Genomic DNA, 16,838 nt, shown 5'->3' on the forward strand with positions numbered 1-16,838 from the left:
AACATCTTTTGTATAGTTAAACTTGTCTTGGTGTTACCCCTTTCGGATATTCGCAATCACTGTAGAAAGGGCATTCTAATTAAACTTGAAATGATTGCTTGTACTGATTTGTGGGCCTGGTTGACCTAACTTCTTGTGATTTTGGATTTGCAATTGTTTGCTGAGAAAGAAGTGCAGTGTTTCTTTCCCAAGGCAAACAATTGAGACATCAAGTGATGTACTTCTCTTTTGCTCCTCCTAGGCGATTGAATCACACTATTTTAGATACTCTTAACCTTTTAAGGTGTTTTTAAATATTTCTGCTGTTTTTTTAAGGGCGACTCTTCTCGAGATTTACTGGTATTTGTCAAAATAACTTTTACGTTTTTTTTTTAAAGTAACACGTTTGACTTTCTTACCATTCTTTGTGAACTAAGCTGTTCAAATTTGCAAAATTGACAGGGGGCTTTGCATTAGAAGGCTAAAATGTAAACGCTAATACTAAAAAACAAAAAATGATTAAAAAACAAATCATTTTGCTATTAAGAAGATTCAAGTGTAATATACACAAGAGTGAATAGTTTAAACCTCCCTTTCTAAGCCAGCTAGGCAAGTCAGGCTCAGTGGTCACTATCATTTGTGATCATAAAGATTATTCCGAACGGATAAATCCTTAAAACCGTATTTTTATTCTAGCACTAGAAATCCTGATAATTCCAACCATATAAAATAAATCCTTGTCGACCAAATTCTAACTTATGTTTGATCTCATCTCTTTTCGATATTTTCCCCCATATATTTGTCTTTATTTTTCCCAGCCCCTTACCTTTACCTAGTCGTATTATCTCCGTTGCTTTCGTTTCCTCCTCCTCGGCCCGTCATCTCTAACCCCCCCTTTTTTTTTGTAATCTCCTATACCAAATACTGGAAACCCTAACTCTAATTCCGATGTCCGTGGAGAGATCCTTCGAAGCATGGGAGGAGATGCAGCGGCAGGGTCATGACCTTGCAGATCGCCTCGCCCAGGGCTTTACCGGCCTCATCCAATCCCACATCGCCCCTCCTCCTTTCGCATGGCCGCCTTCTCCCCCCAAGAATCCGTTTGATCTCGATCTCCACGCCGCTGCCGTCAAGGGCGAACTCTTCCCCTCTGCCGCCTCCTTCTTCGACATCGGCAGCCGGATCGGCCAGGCCGGCGTGGAGTTTGGCGCCTGCATCAACGGCGTGGTGCAGCAGTTCTTCCGGCAGCTTCCGGCACCGTTCCGGCAAGAGGATGACCGGCCGGAGGCTGTGCTGGCGTTAACGTCAGCTTCGTTGGAGAATAGGAGGTGGGATGGGGTTGCAGAGAGACGCAGCGGGGATGCGGAGCTCGGATTGGCGGTCGACCAGTTTGGAGACCGTGGATTTGTGGACGCGGCCACTGTGAGGAATAGCTTGGACGAAGAGGAGGAGGACGGGTTTGGATTTGATCTCGGAGCTTCCGGGCTCTTCAGAAGGCCAAAGGTAAGATTTGGGATGAAATTTCACGTAATTCTCAAGTATTATTTTTCTTGATTCTGTTAGAAAGTAGTTGCGAATTCCTTCTATCTTCTTCCTTATCGAATTGGAGCATGGAATGCACAAATTAGAAGTCTACTGGCCCTGTCATACTAATTAGAAGTGCAGAAATTCTACTGGAAGTAAGGAACAAATCTATCTCATTTCATTCATACTAAGGTATTCCATTATAGGCATGCACTGGTGCTCCAAATAGATTGGTGTGTGTATTATGAATATCTGTTAAATTTAATTACTTTTGCATTTGAGGTAGTTAATGGACTGATTTAACAGGAAAGGAATTGAGCCTATTGTTTATGCATTTAAGCATGTTATCTGTTTAGTTAGTATTAGAAAAGTAGACATCTCAATTAGGAAAAGGTTGACAGAGAAATGAGTTGGAATCAGGAGAAAAGTTTCCTTTATTGAGTAAGAGATCATTTTAGAGTACCTTGAATATTTCAAGCAAATACCGAAGTATCTTTCCCTTTATCTCGTTGAAAGACCTTCTACCTAAGTGCAGGAAAGCATGTAAATTTATTTTGTATTACAGCTATTATCTTAAATGTCACTGAGAGTCAACAGGAGGGCTCATATACATTTTTCTGGAATGGAGGTAATTAAGCCACCCAATCACTAGCTGACAGTAACTTTCTTCTCAACCAAGTAATGATTTCAATTCATTCCACAGCCTATTCAACTCTTCTAATTTTAAGCTCTATCGCATTGATTTTAGTATTCAACTCTTCTAGATTTAAGGTTTATTATCAGATTGATTTTAGTATCACCTCATCCTTATTTCAAAGTTGGCTTATTATATTCATTTTGTTCTGTAAGTGCTTATCTTGTTGGTTATACTGAACACATACTAGAGATTTAATGATAGCTTGATCTTCTATTTATGTGTGAGGAATGCTTAGTTCTTCATGCATGGATAACGGCTCGACTTAACCCACAACTAATAAAATCTAACTTAAAATCTTTGGAGCCAATGGTCCACTTCTTCCTTTGTGTGTCATTCTAACTAAATAGCCTCACTTTGTATATTTTATATGCCAGGTCCCTATATTTTGTGAATTTGTTTTAGTTGGGAATATAGCACGAATTGTTAGAGGGTTGATATTATGTTGACAGTTGATCATAAAAATTTATGTTCTTTTTATACCTTCCATTTGCTCTAATCGGCCCATATTATTGGGAAAAACCTAGAAAGATGATGGATTTTTTTAAGAGAGGAATTATTTACATTGATGAAGAGGAGTTGACAATTGCCAGAATTGTTGGATGCGCATCAGTCTTGCCATCTTCAATAGGTGCCATAGATTTCAATAGTATGTTAACTGACTAAATAATGTGTCAAATGCAGGGTTCAATAAATATCTCATCAACATATGATAGTAGAAACCAAGAAGTTGAGAGTTCTGTAGTTGCAAGGGGAGACCTATGGAGAATAGAGGCATCACGTGGTGGTTCAACTACAGGAAATGAAAGTGCACCTCTTTTTCTTATTCAGCTTGGACCTGTACTATTTGTTCGGGATTCAACACTTCTTTTGCCTGTTCATCTATCAAAGCAACACTTGCTTTGGTATGGTTATGATCGAAAGGTAATCCATTCTTCTACTAGCATACTTAAAGGTTCCAACCTCTTGTCTTATTTATCTCTAGCTTTTTGCAATAGACACTTTATAACATCTAAATGTTGGTTATAGCTCTCTTTGCTTGTTTAATGAAATTATTTAAATCGAGGTGCCACTACTTTTGTCACTCTCAACATAATTTTCCAATGCCGCGCCACTTTGAGGTTCCCTATGAAATGAGGCATAGAACGGAGCCACTACGAAGAAGTTCCTGCTTTTTTCTTTTCTTTTATGTCTAGGTTTTTATTAGTTGAATTAGAAGCACACATTAGTGCTTGTCTTTTTTATTGGTGCTATGATGCGCAAGAGTTTGATATTGAAATTGACATGGAGAATGGTTGTTGTCAAAATTTTATATTGATAGAAGATGAACAGTTCCATGACTAGATAGAACCACTAATGATGCAACACTGGCTAAACGACAGTTACAAAACTACAAATTAATTTATTGTTGTAATTTACTCTGAATATGTGTTCCTTGACATCTCCATGAACGCTGCAAAGATTCTTTGTTAGCAAGTTACTAGTTTCCAATTTCCTTCTCATACTGTTATCTTAAAATCAATAATAAATGTCTTATTTTCATGATGTTGCATCGAAAATGATTTTTTCTATTTAATTCATTGAAGGCTCACAATGCACGAGTGTTTTGGATACCTTTTGTTTGTCTGCACATACTGACAGTATGGTTCTTTTTTGCTGTAGAATGGACTGCATTCACTCTGCCCAGCTTTGTGGTCAAAACATAGAAGATGGTTGTTGATGTCAATGATCTGTCTCAACCCACTTGCTTGTGTAAGTAATCATAGTCTTTCCTTGCTAATTTGTTCCAGATTTCTACAATTTTTATTTATCATGCTTATCCTTGCGATGTGACACAGTATAAAGTATTTCTAGCTGACACGCCAGATATAATACATGCTGATATGCTATTGTTGCAATGCCTTTGTCCAGTCCATATCATGTTGTTTTGGCTAGCGTGCTTAGGTATGGGTATCTCCAGTAATTCTTGGGGAGAGAATTTCTAATTCATAATGGTAAAAACTAATAAGAAAAGCACGTAAAAGAAAACTACCATATGCCTGTAATTATTGTTTCATTTTCATGTTCTAAGTATATTTGGTAGAATGGTTTCTCCATAGGACTTTATTACTACTTGCATAGTGAACTATGATAATTCCAAATGTTTATGTAAGTGTTAGCATTGAAGCTTTGGCACTTTGTTAACATCAGAACTTGGCATTTGGGCATGTTTAATAGGTTACTTTATTACAAACACTACTCTTCCTTTTGTGATAACTGAATTTATACAATATTTATTGAACCTGCTACCTTGGTGCTTCTTTTCTTTTCAGTCGTTCATGGACGTGCAGTTCCCAAATGGACAGCTAACCTATGTTGCTGGTGAGGGATTGACAACTAGTGCATTCCTTCCACTATTTGGTGGCCTACTTCAAGCTCAAGGACGGTATCCCGGAGAAACAAAAATTTCCTTCTCCTGCAAGGTTAGTGTTAACTGTAATTGCTGATAGATTTTAGGCCATGGTTAGTGGGGCCAGAGATATTTCCCAAGCGGAACAGCTGAGGAAAACTATTTTATGATTGTAAGATTAATCATTCTTTACAATAAGCTGATGAAAGAATGAGAACCAATAAACTATGTAAACTAGATTCATGGCAAGGTTGCTCTGGTTTTCTCTTCTTTTTTGTTTCTTTTCATGCATTTTTTACATGCTATGTTTGTTCCATCGTACTAACTTTTTTGTATCCATTAGCAGTTCCTCACCCCTATATTCCTTTATTATTTCATTTTATACCTGATGATTTGTTCTCTGTTCTTTTGAAAGAATAAACGAGGGACACGAGTAACTCCAATGATGCAATGGCCTGATAAGTCGTTTTCACTTGAAGTTGCACAAGCGGTAGCTTGGAAAAGGTCTGGTCTTATGGTGAGACCCAGCATCCAATTCAGGTATTAGATTACTACGATTACCCGAAACTATTCTATAAGGATGGACAAGAATAATTCCAATCCTCTCTTGAGTTTATATTTCTATTTAAGCTGTATTCATGTTCAGACAAATTACATTAAACAGTTGTACCAGTTAGGAATAAATGATAGGTTTTGTTATTAGTTATTACAGGTCCTTTACCATTCCAACTCTCTAAAATTATCCAGCTATGGGATTCCACAATGTTTCATAAGGTTCTTAAATCGTCCAAACCATTTTCAGATTTTGGTATCAAGTTGTTTACCTTTAAGAAAATTCCAGACTTTTTTAAAGAGTCCCTCTTAGTTAACGAGAAGATATGATACATGTAGAATGTCTGACTGGCACCCAACACGGGACTCATGTGGAGATGGTATTTCTCCATATGTTGCATAACTGATTATAGTCCCCACTGAATTGATGCAGTGTACTCTGATATTATTTTACTTTTTGTGTAGTTGATCAGTCCAAGTCCTCATTTTTTCTTTCTTTTTTCCCTCTTTCAATGGTCAGTGTTTGCCCCACTTTTGGAGGAAGTGATCCTGGATTTCGCGCAGAGCTTATCCATTCTGTGAAGGAGGAACTCAACATAATTTGTGGTTGCTCTTGCACAACACGTCCTTCTGCTTTTGCCTCACTTTCTGTAAGTTGTTTTTTCTGTAATTGCCAGCATGGTCAGTCATTTAGTCCTCTTGCATAACTAAAATGGTGTATCATGCATGCGGCCTATCCTTTGATGATTAATAGTCTTATAGGTAATAACAAATATTAATCTCATTGGCAGCTTGGGAGATCTAAGTGGAATGGGCATGTAGGGAACTCAGGAATAGTTATCAGCGTGGAAACACCTCTTAGCAATATTGGCAGGCCATCTTTGTCAGTTCAGTTAAATGGTGGTTTTGAACTTTGACCTGCAGCCACTAATCTGTACAGATTACTGTAAATATCATGAGTACTAATCTCCACAGCTATGAAGATCGTTGCTTGACCTACAGATGCATTTAGGATTTCCTTACTTCCGGCATGAACCATGGCTGGATGCTTAGTTAGTCTTGGCCAGCTTGTTATTCATGCATCCTCCAAGTGGTTTAGCAGTTCAGCAGTAACTGAAGTTGCTTTCTCAGACCAGTATACTTGGTATCGAAGATCATCCAGTTTGTTTATTCTGGAGCTCTTTGGTTGGCTCGGTAGGATTCTTCCAAACCGAAGACATCTCACATCTTATGGTTCAGGAAAAGTGAAAAAAAAGGAAGTCTCGAAGCACAATTAACCAAGTCGCTTCCATTGGGGAATATGAATGATTCCATAAGTTGAAGCAAAAATCTGAAATGATCGATATGTAGTGTCTTTTGATTTTATGTCCTCCCGTTGTTGATAGTTGCCTAAGCATCTGGGAGTTTTTCTTAGTGCTGCCCTGCCAAGGGTTTAGAAAAATGTGAATTGCCTATGGCTTTGTGTTGTAAACTTTTATTGAACTATTTATTATACTTTGCTTGGGCTATAATGATAACTGGAATGTTTGTTGCGTGACTGCTAACTGCTGGTGTTTGCCTACAACGTGTCTCCAGATCTATCGACTAGAAAAAGAAGGCCATTTGAAATTTTTTATGATCATACTGTTAACCACGTTCATTTTATTAATAAACCATCTGTTAAGTGTTAAAATCCTATTCGAATATTCAAGCATGTTACCAAACTATAACGCCGCCTTCTTGGTCCTTGCGTATTAAGTGTGGGTTATTTATGTCTGGTAGTAATAACAAGATCGGAGGCGAATGAGAAGGGACGATTAGGATCCGGTCCTCGTCCTCGATTTGACCCAGGTCTCTCTGGACCGTCGTCGATGGCTCCGAGGACAAGCGCTACCGTTGCCCTAGTTTTTTCCCTTCTATGCCTCTCCTCTCTCTCCTCTCCCGATCTTACCGGCAAGGACGGCGGCGCCGCCTTCTCGTTCCATCGCGATCTCCTCGTTGAAGCCGGTGGCGGAGGATCCAACTGCCGTGATTTGGGGTCCAGAAGCGAGTGCGTGAGGAACCGCAAATGGTGCCGGTGGTGCCGCAGCGAAGCCCTTGATGACATGTGCTTCGGATCCGCCGAGGCATGGCGGCTTCCACGCCAAGTTTTCTCTTGCGATTCTCCCGCCGCCTCCGTTGCTTAGTTCGGATTGATATATGTCAACTTTGATTGGATTGGGTCGTCGTATGATTCTTGGATCTGGATCGGGAATCCTTCACCTTCTTCGTGTGGCTCTCGGCTTGCTCTTCATGCGTAACTGGATGAGGTAAGAAGCTAAGAAACATCTTATGCAGTGTAATAGAATGGTCCAGAATTTGCTTTTCTTGATTCGATCGGGGCTTTCGCTAGTGGAGATTTGATGCTATTGCGGCGTACTTTGGAATGTAATTTAGGGTTTTGATGATTGATGGTGATGGGTTTTCTTTCATGTACTATTAGATGTTTACTTCCGGAAATTAAAATACGTAGCACGTTGTTATTTCTGGTGTAGATACTTTCGAAGTTGGGTGATACTCGAACGAACTACTTTTCTGACATGCTTTCTATCTGCACCTAGATCTGACTTCTGAGTATTGCATCTGGTTGACACTTGTAGATTATAACAAATCTGAATGCTAATCCCTTGTTGAGAAAAAGGAGTTTGATTATGATAAATCTAATAATATTCATGTCTAAGTGATTCGATCCTCTGAGAGAGAGAGAGAGAGAGAGAGAGAGAACACTGGTTATTACATCTGGTTTGACTTCCCGTATCTGCGCATCCTACAGTTGGCACTTGGTAGATTGGTGATTAGAATTATCATAGATAATCTGAGATCGAGGTTCTTCAAAATATATGGGGTGTCGGGTGCAATAAAACATGTAAACAAGGGCAAATGAGGGAAGCAATAAATATAAGACTTTTGGGAGAAAGGATCGGAGCCAGAATCGAACATTTTCTGTTGTCCAGTAGATATAATCAAAATTATAGATCCTCTTAAGCCCTGCGCAATCTCGGGTTATAAACTACTCTGGACTATCAACTAAATTGTATCCAATTGCATGTGACCAAAGTGTCTTAAATTTATGCAATATATGGTACATTAACAAGGCAAGTTTGAGTTCCTCTAGCAGAATCTCTAAAACACGACCATAACACTAGGTAAAGTAACATCTGCCCTGCAATGTTAAGATTCGCGATGCGACAGCTATCAAAATCAGGACCGCGTAGAGTTTTGTCCGTCTCCATATAGTTTCGCCATGGCAATGACTTGAGTGCATGTCAAATTACAACATTTCTTCGTAATCTCTAATCAGGTCTCCAGCAATGACACATTAACCAAGAATCCAGATGCAGAACGTCGGAACAGCTTTCACTTGCCAGGACGAAGGTTCATGATACCAGTTCCCTTGATGAACAGAAGACAACAAAAAAAAAAAAAAATTCTATAGAGTGGTTTCTGGGAGATAGTGCAGCTGATGATCCCGCGCTTTCATCCTTGTTGATCAAGTAGTGTCAAGATGCAATAGTCAACTACAAGGCATATGATGAAAAATGCTGCCCAATAGTAACCAGTAAAAACTGGGCGTAGTTGCCTGCCTCCGTTTTGCTTAATGAGAGAATAAAACCTCAGACCAGCAAAGTTCACAGATGACAGACCAAAGTAGAAGCCAGAAAAATGTGATTATGTACATCTAGATGCACTTCAATATTCTCAAATACAGTTACTACACTTCCAGTCATCAGGAGTGCAACTATAAAATGAAACCAACATCATAGGACCCTAAGCTGAGCAAGGAAGGCAGCACATAGGTCCAGAAAGAGGAGCTGTGGCCCATTAACCCTCTGCAAGTCAAGCAGATACTTCTCTTCCCTAGTCTTGTAAAGCTACATAGGAGGAAGGAACATCAGCATAATCCACAGCAAGAGAATAAAAAAATCAAGGAAATAACAATGTCGAATATCACGTAAATTTCAAATCCACCAATTAAAATTTTGAACAGAAGCATATACATAAAACAGTCCTAGGGAATATAACAGCAATCTCAAGCAACTAGATTTTGATGAGAAAAAGTAGAACATGCAAAACTGTAGAAGAACAGTTGAGGCAGGACCAAGACTAACAAATGTAGGGAGTTTGCTGAAACCATCGAATCCAGAATATACAGATAAAAACAGTTTACACGTGTAACAGCTCAGTATATGGAATAAGATGATTAACAGTTAAAAGAACAAATAATAAGTAATTGAAAGTTCAAATTGCAGCCAACTGAAGAATATGTACAAGCAGTTACTAGTTGCCAACACTGCTACCTAAAATAACAAATTCACAAACAGCTCCGTCATCATTTAGAAACAAAGGAAGTAGCTGTCTACGCATATTAATTTATTTAGTGGTGTTACATATAAATAAGTGACTTCATTTAAAGTAGATATAAACAGCATAAAGATCTCTAGCCCACAAAAACATATTCTTAGAACATTTTGAATCATTAGAACTTGTCTGTTCTATCAAAAGCAATTAATATATGAGAAGGCATACCTGAATTTCAAACTTGACTACATCAGATAACTTCCCATTGACATCATCATTTTCAACAATGGCAGAATCCTCGCAGAAGCTATGATTAGCACGCAGCATATTATCAAGATGACCAGAAAGGCCAGGAGACCATCTGCATTTCATGTTATAATGCCCAATCTTTTTCCAACAAACATTTAACTCTTGAAATGCTTTAAGGACCTCCGTCATTATTTCACGAGGATGAGCACGAGACTGTCGATCAAATCAATGACATAGTAATCTTCATGTCGCAGAGGATTATAAATTAAAAACAAGTCAAGACAACTCAAACAAAGAAACAACCTGAAGTCCAAGAGCCCATTTCCTTTCAACAGGAAAATGTGGCTTCAAACCAAGTCCTTGAGGATCCATATATCCAGGTAGATGATGTGCAATTGTTGAAGTTGGTGTTTCATATGCAGGCATACGAGAGAAACCAGAATCCTAAAGAAATATCAAGTTACACATTTATTGATAGTCAAGTTACATGAGTTCAGAGACGTAACCATTAGAAGAAAACAGTATTTAAAATGTTGGCAAGCAGCAATCTTGGCCTATAGAAATGTAAAACGCACCAAAGCTTCTTGGTACTCAGCCCCGAGATAACCACTGGTGGCACGGAACCGATTGTCCAGGAGCAAATAATATGTGACAGTTGCCTACACATGTTTTTCCAAAATCACTTGTGTTCAAGGAGAAAAATATTCAAAAAGCTCTCAGAAAAGTACCTCATTTTGCATTCTGTTATAAAGAGATTCAACCAACTGGTTCTTGTCAAAACCCATCTTAATCACATCCTGAAGAGTTTCTTCATCAATCTGCATTATTGACAGCACATATAAGGAGTTACTTTCGAGACAGATTGCAATATCAGAAATCCACATTTAACCATTGACTATTACCAGCTTTAGAAGATTCATCACTGTGTAGAAGGTAAAACATAATTGTAAAATTTAGCATTTTGTGAAGTGACAGATGACTCATGCTAGTAAAAGCCCATAAATGAGACATTTCACTCATGAGGACATGAAAAAACTAATTGGACAAACCTACTAGTCTAGAAATTAAAAGGTGACCAAGTGCATCAAGCCCTGCTAACCAAGTCTATGTACACACTCTAACTCTTATTACTATTTACTAATGAGGTTGTTCCAATACTTGAACTCATGGCCTATTGGATGCAAAGGACAATTCTTACCTTCATACCGAGTGACGCCTGCTAAAAGTCTTAGAACGATAAGAAAAATAAAAAGCAGCCAGTTGGAGAGCGTAATCATCCAAACAATTAAAGCATTTGAAGACATAATGTAGGATGGGTTTTCGACTACAGAAATTTAAAATATCAACGCATGGCCCATTTTGAAGATCCGCAATTATGTAACAAGGAAATAAGGCACAGCTAAACAGTCCTCCACTACTTGTGTAAATCATTTTTGAGCTCTTGACAAGCAACATTTGCCCCATGAGTTATGATCATGCAGATGAGCATGTGAGACCATTCAAGTACAGCATAACAACATAAATGAGAAGGGCAATCTACAGGCATAAATCACGCTATACCATTCAACTGCAGCATAACATATATGAGTGAGAAAATCTATCGGCGTGCAACATTAGCTATATAACTAATAACAGAATATTTAAACAAGCAAAGTATCAAGTCCATATAGGCAACAAGTTATATTGTGTAAAACATTTCAGAAATCCGAAGTGATACACAGAACTAGAAGACATGTGCATACACCAAAAAAGCCTCAAGAGTCAAAGCATACCAGCTAGTAGCAAGGTTGCAGAAGTGTGCTTTCTCCTTCAGTCTACTAAGATATCATAGGTCAGGAATGGTTGAAAAACCTATTGATGCACATACAACAGAGGAGAGGAGGAAAAGAAAAGAACAAGGATCATGGAGGGCATAAATCATGCAACAAAGATAGTTTCTGTAGATGACCTTCAAACGCTTAATTTGAGTACTATCATCTTAGAAAGTTGAGCAAACCATTTGAACCTACTATTTCGGGAAATAACAAAAGGATATAGAAGGGCACTGATTTCTGCAACTCCTAGATATTTAATTGACAGTTTACCTTCTAAAAGAAATATGATGCTGTGGCTGAAATCTACAATCTAGATATTTCAATGGCCATAGAAAAAAATGTTTCAAATATCTCCCACTAGCTTATTAGGTAAGATATAAGATGCCGGCACAAAATGTAAACAACATTTGACATCATACTGAAAGAAAATGTAATAAATTTCTATTGCAGAGAAAAAAATTCAACACAATCAGAAACTGTTATTAAGCATCAGAAGCTGAAATAGAAGAAATAATTCAATAATAACAAAGCAGAGAATTATCTGAATATGCAAAATACAAAATATCCGTAAACCATGAGGTATGCAGAAGAAAAATTCCAACCAACATGTAGGTCACATTCTTATGAGTGCCAGGACTTCTATATGCTAAATAATACAACCATGTGATATTAATAGGTATTAATGATTATAATTTGCTACAAATTCAGAAAAATATATATTCCTTATCAAGCAGATGTTCTGCTGTTTCCAAGATTGATTTCCAACTTCTCTCACATACATAATGAAATAGGTGTAATAGAGCAAGGAAAAAGAAGCACAAATATGCAATTGGAGCACTGCAAAGTACCTTTTTAGCTTGTTGTGTTGTATCTGGAGGAGGCACAGCCAAGTAGCGAGGTAGTCGAGCCTGGAACCATGGATGTTCACGGATTTCACGAATTGTCATTCGTTTCATAGGATCGACAATTAGCATCCTAGGAATCAAATCCCTTGCTAAAGCTGACAAATGGCTAGGAAGAGTGTATATCCCATGCTAAAGAACAAATCAAGCTTCAGGGGAACATCCAATCAAAATAAGCAAGGCACAAATACATTCCCAGTTAAATTTTGTAAATGTTTCCTTACCTTTATTTTCTTAAACAGATTGGGTATGTTCTCATCGTCAAAGGGAAGCGTACCACAAAGGAGAGCATAAAGAATAACACCACAACTCCAGACATCAACTTCAGGCCCAGCATATAATTTACCAGATATCACCTGTACAAGGGAAAGTCTGATGTGATGAGAAACATTGAAAGTATCTCTGATTCATTAAATTAATGCAAAAGAAACAGTTCTTATTTCCTAGAATGGTAGTACTATTTACATACCTCAGGAGCAGCATAATTTGGGCTACCACAACTAGTCTTGAGAAAATGGCCATCACGCATGACATTACTTAGGCCAAAATCTGCAATTTTGACATTGCATTTTGAATCCAGTAACAAATTCTCTGGCTTTAGATCACGGTGGACAACCATGTTTCTGTGGCAGTATTCAACACCAGATATGATCTGTTTCAAGCGAAACATAAATAACCGATCAAGAGAAAATTTATGGATCGCATGGTAAAGCAGTTCCACGTTGTGATGTTACAGGAGAAGGGTATTTTACTTTCATTTGCAAAGGAGCAGCCATATATCCATGTTCAGCCAACAAAAAAAAAGTAAATAAACGAAAGTAACTCATGTGCATCACATCCTTATTTTATCCTTTCAAAAGAACCACTACTTTATTAGTCTTACTACTTGATATACTAGAAACATCAAATGAATCTTCCAAAATGAAATCAAAAAGTAGTAGAACCTTCACAAAATAGTTATAGGCTACATGGACAATCTGATTGGTGCAATTTAGGATTAACAAATGATTATACATGACAGAATGTATCTGGTGGAAAGAATGAATAAGGACATTAAACAGTACTATAGTACCTGCTGAAAGAATCGGCGAGCCTCGTCCTCTTGTAATCTGCCTTTCTCCACAATATAATCAAATAGCTCACCTGACTTGACATACTCCATCACGACATAAATATCTGAAGGTGTATCTATGACTTCATACAGGCGTATTATATGGGGGTGCATGAATAATCTTAATATCTTGATCTCTCTCTTCACTGCAATATGAAGATACCGGAAGATCAAATTCCGCATGTCAATAATGGTTTCAATGCAATAAATAAGTGCAATTTCAATATCATTAGGGTAAGGGAAGATCTCAACCATAAATTATCGCTTAACTATGAAGAGGAATCAGATACATAGTAGAATCAGCCTATCAGGAAACATCAAAGATTCTGTGCACTGGACAAGCCACATAACTTATACATGAAACTGTTCATTTCTCTCTCATACCTATGATAAAGGGGGTGGGGGACAAAAAAACTAAAATAGTAATCGGATGAAATGATATGAACACAAAAAAAAGAAGGAAAAAATAGATGTGTTCAACTTAAAAGACTAGGTGCCTAAGAATTAAGAGAATGAGCACCTTCACAATAAGATAATATAAACAGTAAAAGTAACTTCAGCTTACTTATATGATGAAAGAAGTACCATAAAATCCCTATTATAATCATTAGCCAACATGCCAGTAAGTGCTTATAGAATCATACTGCCTAGTGAAATGACCACCAGTCAAAAAGGGGGTGAGAAGCTGTTGTTGCTATGGAAATGGATCTCGCAATCCATCAATCCAATTCAAACATTCAAATTATCAACTATATATCCTCAAAGCCTACCTGAGTCTTGTTTCCATTCAGATTAAAAAAACTGGGTTTTGAACCTAAGATATTGCACATACAAAAGGACAACATGATATCTCAGATTCTTGCTGAATATGTATTTAGGTATAGTGACCAATAGCTATACGAAGACCAATCAGGGTAAAGTTATTAATGATTTCTCAAAAATCAGTAATATACAGGCAAAACAATCTGTCCTTATATGACTAACAATTGTGCTGAAATAGCATTTAGTAAATACGATTAAAGTCTACATGTAAATATAAGATACTTATGAAATACCTTTTTCCTCCATATCCATGTTTCTTATTTTACGACGGTTCAGGATCTTGACAGCAACCTTGTGGCCTGTCATGATATGCTCTGCAATTTTCACCTTCCCAAAAGAACCGATGCCCAGGGTTTTCCCAAGTTTATAGTTTCGTAATAACATATCAGCATTTCCACCTCCTTTACCGGAGCCCTCCATCTTTCCCTATAGAGTATGATATAAATAATTTGGCTTGTACCTAGAAAAATAACACGCATGTATGTTAATGACAGACGCAAAGTTGCAAACTGAAAACAGTCATGTAAAGCTTATAAATTGATATAATTGCTAATCGTATAAAGCTACTAAGCACAATTCAGTATATGACAAAACACCAATGATATCTACCTATTCTCTACACCATTAACTAATGATTTATGAATGATTTCACTTTGATAGTGTGAACTGTTGCTTGTTCATTTTTTTCAAGTCAAACATCAACGCCAATCTTGCATGATACACAATGAGAAAAAAGTAATTGGCATCCAAAATAATTAAAGAGCGAGATGGAAGCAAATGTAGAAATACTGATAGACATTTGAAAATTAGTTATGTTAAGGTCCTTCCAAAAAGTTATAATATAAACATTAACAAGTGTCGCAATAACCCTTGACAGTATGGTCCGATGATCAATTATTTCGATAATTAGCTCTATCGTTAAGTTCTTCCACTAGCATTATACCTGATACTCTTTCAGTCTAATAAGCATGTAGCGAAATTCAGATAATACGTAAGCTATTCTAAGAGGTAAATACAATCTAATGGATTTCACTACCATGCACATGACAGTGACTTATAAAACCAACGACAAAAGGCCCTGCAACTTAACCATTCTTACCAAAAGGCCCTCCAAACTTAAGCCTTAGACAACAATAATCATCAAGTTCTAAGAGTTTGAGGATTACAGAAATGTAAAAAAAAAAATTAAAGAATTCCAAAATAATGAAAATTCACCTTCAAATATAAACATAACGCTGAACCAATACCCAGCAGCTACATAAGTCGGATGTGATCTTGTTGTAACAAAACAAAAGAAACTAAAACAAAAAAAAAACAAATACAAAGGCAGTGCCCAATCGGCACCAAGCCATCTAGACTTTCTATCAACGAAAGGAGATCCTTTTCAGTTTGTTTTTCCAAAAGGCAAAAGCGCAATTTCATTGAAACTTGATTAGCCCCTAGCCTGTCCATGGCAGACCTACGGAGTGAAAGTCACAAGAAGCATTCACCACCATCACAGAACATCCGACCCCTAATCACACTAATAAAAAACCACCAGCACGAAAACTACCACCAAAATACAACCAGCCACATAAGTGTTAGACTGATACAACACAACTAAAGACAATTACAACCACATGTAATAAATCAGAGCAGTTCAACCATCATCCAGAATCACAGGGTCTTGCACAAAACGAAAGGAGATCTACCACGGAATTCTCAATAAAAGAAACTCGACCGTAACTTTATGGAATTAAAAATCTAAGAAATGCGTATTAGCACGCAGAATGCATAACCGGAAAGATTAGGGCGTAGGCGTGCGAGAATAGGCGAAATTTGGATCTAATTATTAGCGAGACAAAAGGGTCGCTTACCATCTTATGAAGGGGAATTTTGTTCGGATTTTAGAGATTAAAGCATGGGTTTGTAGGGTTAGGGTTCGGGAAACAGAGCGCGGCAACTGAGAAGAATTGGTCCGAGAGAGAGGGGCATTATAAGGAGAGGAGATTAGAGAGAGACGAGAGAAAAGAGAGTGGAGAACGACGGCCGGAAACCTAACCTGATCGCCGTCGACCGCCGAACGGACGACTGCGGAGCCTCGCCGGAGGAGAGGGGAGAAGGCGATAGTGGCAAAAATGCGATCGGAGGTCAATCGGGTTGCGGGGAATCGTGTGAGCTCTCTCCCCTTTCGTCACCCGGAAGCGAGGGGTGGGACCCACGTTTTGGACCTCGAGGACACGTGCCGTCCGTCTCGCCGCCAAGGCCAATTGCAATCTAGAAAAGAGGCTGCGACAAGCATACATCTCCGGCCCGGCCCAAGGAAAATTAAATTTTTTTGCTTGCAAAATTAGATTTTCACCCTTTTTTTCTTTTTCTTTTTCTTTTTCTTTTTTTTTTTTTGCCAACAGAAAACAGCTGGAAAAAAAAGGAGGTGGTTTTTCACAATATTTGGTATAATATTAATACCAGCAGTTATGTGCAAATGGCCCTACTATTACATATT

General features: G+C 37.9%; 2 protein-coding genes across 3 annotated transcripts; one reads left to right on the forward strand and one right to left on the reverse strand.

The window, feature by feature from the left end:
- Nucleotides 1-800: 800 nt before the first annotated feature.
- LOC140789790 (uncharacterized) lies at nt 801-6,682 on the forward strand. The gene is made up of 7 exons (XM_073139626.1): nt 801-1,482; nt 2,882-3,121; nt 3,860-3,949; nt 4,510-4,659; nt 5,002-5,126; nt 5,659-5,788; nt 5,930-6,682. Exons 1-7 carry the CDS (start codon nt 928-930, stop codon nt 6,053-6,055), a joined length of 1,416 nt encoding a protein of 471 aa, XP_072995727.1. The 5' UTR covers nt 801-927; the 3' UTR covers nt 6,056-6,682.
- A 2,004-nt stretch (nt 6,683-8,686) lies between these two features.
- LOC140788611 (serine/threonine protein kinase OSK1-like) lies at nt 8,687-16,588 on the reverse strand. Of its 2 annotated transcripts, XM_073137942.1 has the most exons (12): nt 16,395-16,496; nt 16,210-16,295; nt 14,587-14,813; nt 13,493-13,677; nt 12,890-13,072; nt 12,645-12,776; nt 12,367-12,552; nt 10,433-10,522; nt 10,280-10,363; nt 10,008-10,148; nt 9,684-9,917; nt 8,687-9,028 (listed from the first exon to the last, which is right to left on the reverse strand). In XM_073137942.1, the coding sequence occupies exons 3-12, from the start codon at nt 14,771-14,773 to the stop codon at nt 8,915-8,917; spliced, it is 1,536 nt and encodes a 511-aa protein (XP_072994043.1). In that variant the 5' UTR covers nt 14,774-14,813; nt 16,210-16,295; nt 16,395-16,496; the 3' UTR covers nt 8,687-8,914. The 2 variants fall into 2 exon arrangements, with proteins under 2 accessions (XP_072994043.1, XP_072994042.1); XM_073137941.1 differs by lacking the exon at nt 16,210-16,295 and having other exon boundaries at nt 16,395-16,588.
- Between the last annotated feature and the right edge of the window lie 250 nt (nt 16,589-16,838).

This window comes from Typha latifolia, chromosome 5, assembly GCF_019914945.1.
Source record: "Typha latifolia isolate L0001 chromosome 5, TyphaL0001v2, whole genome shotgun sequence".
Lineage (NCBI taxonomy): Eukaryota > Viridiplantae > Streptophyta > Magnoliopsida > Poales > Typhaceae > Typha > Typha latifolia.

Bases quoted from the DNA above. Each gene is read 5' to 3' on its own strand.
- LOC140789790 (XM_073139626.1), top strand. From the start codon at position 928: ATGTCCGTGGAGAGATCCTTCGAAGCATGGGAGGAGATGCAGCGGCAG. The intron at 3,122-3,859 runs GTAATCCATTCT...TTTTTGCTGTAG, and splicing joins GGTATGGTTATGATCGAAAG to AATGGACTGCATTCACTCTG. The intron at 5,127-5,658 runs GTATTAGATTAC...TTCAATGGTCAG, and splicing joins AGACCCAGCATCCAATTCAG to TGTTTGCCCCACTTTTGGAG.
- LOC140788611 (XM_073137941.1), bottom strand. From the start codon at position 14,773: ATGGAGGGCTCCGGTAAAGGAGGTGGAAATGCTGATATGTTATTACGA. The intron at 13,678-14,586 runs GTATTTCATAAG...TTCATATTGCAG, and splicing joins CATGGATATGGAGGAAAAAG to TGAAGAGAGAGATCAAGATA. The intron at 10,364-10,432 runs GTACTTTTCTGA...AAACATGTGTAG, and splicing joins ATAACAGAATGCAAAATGAG to GCAACTGTCACATATTATTT.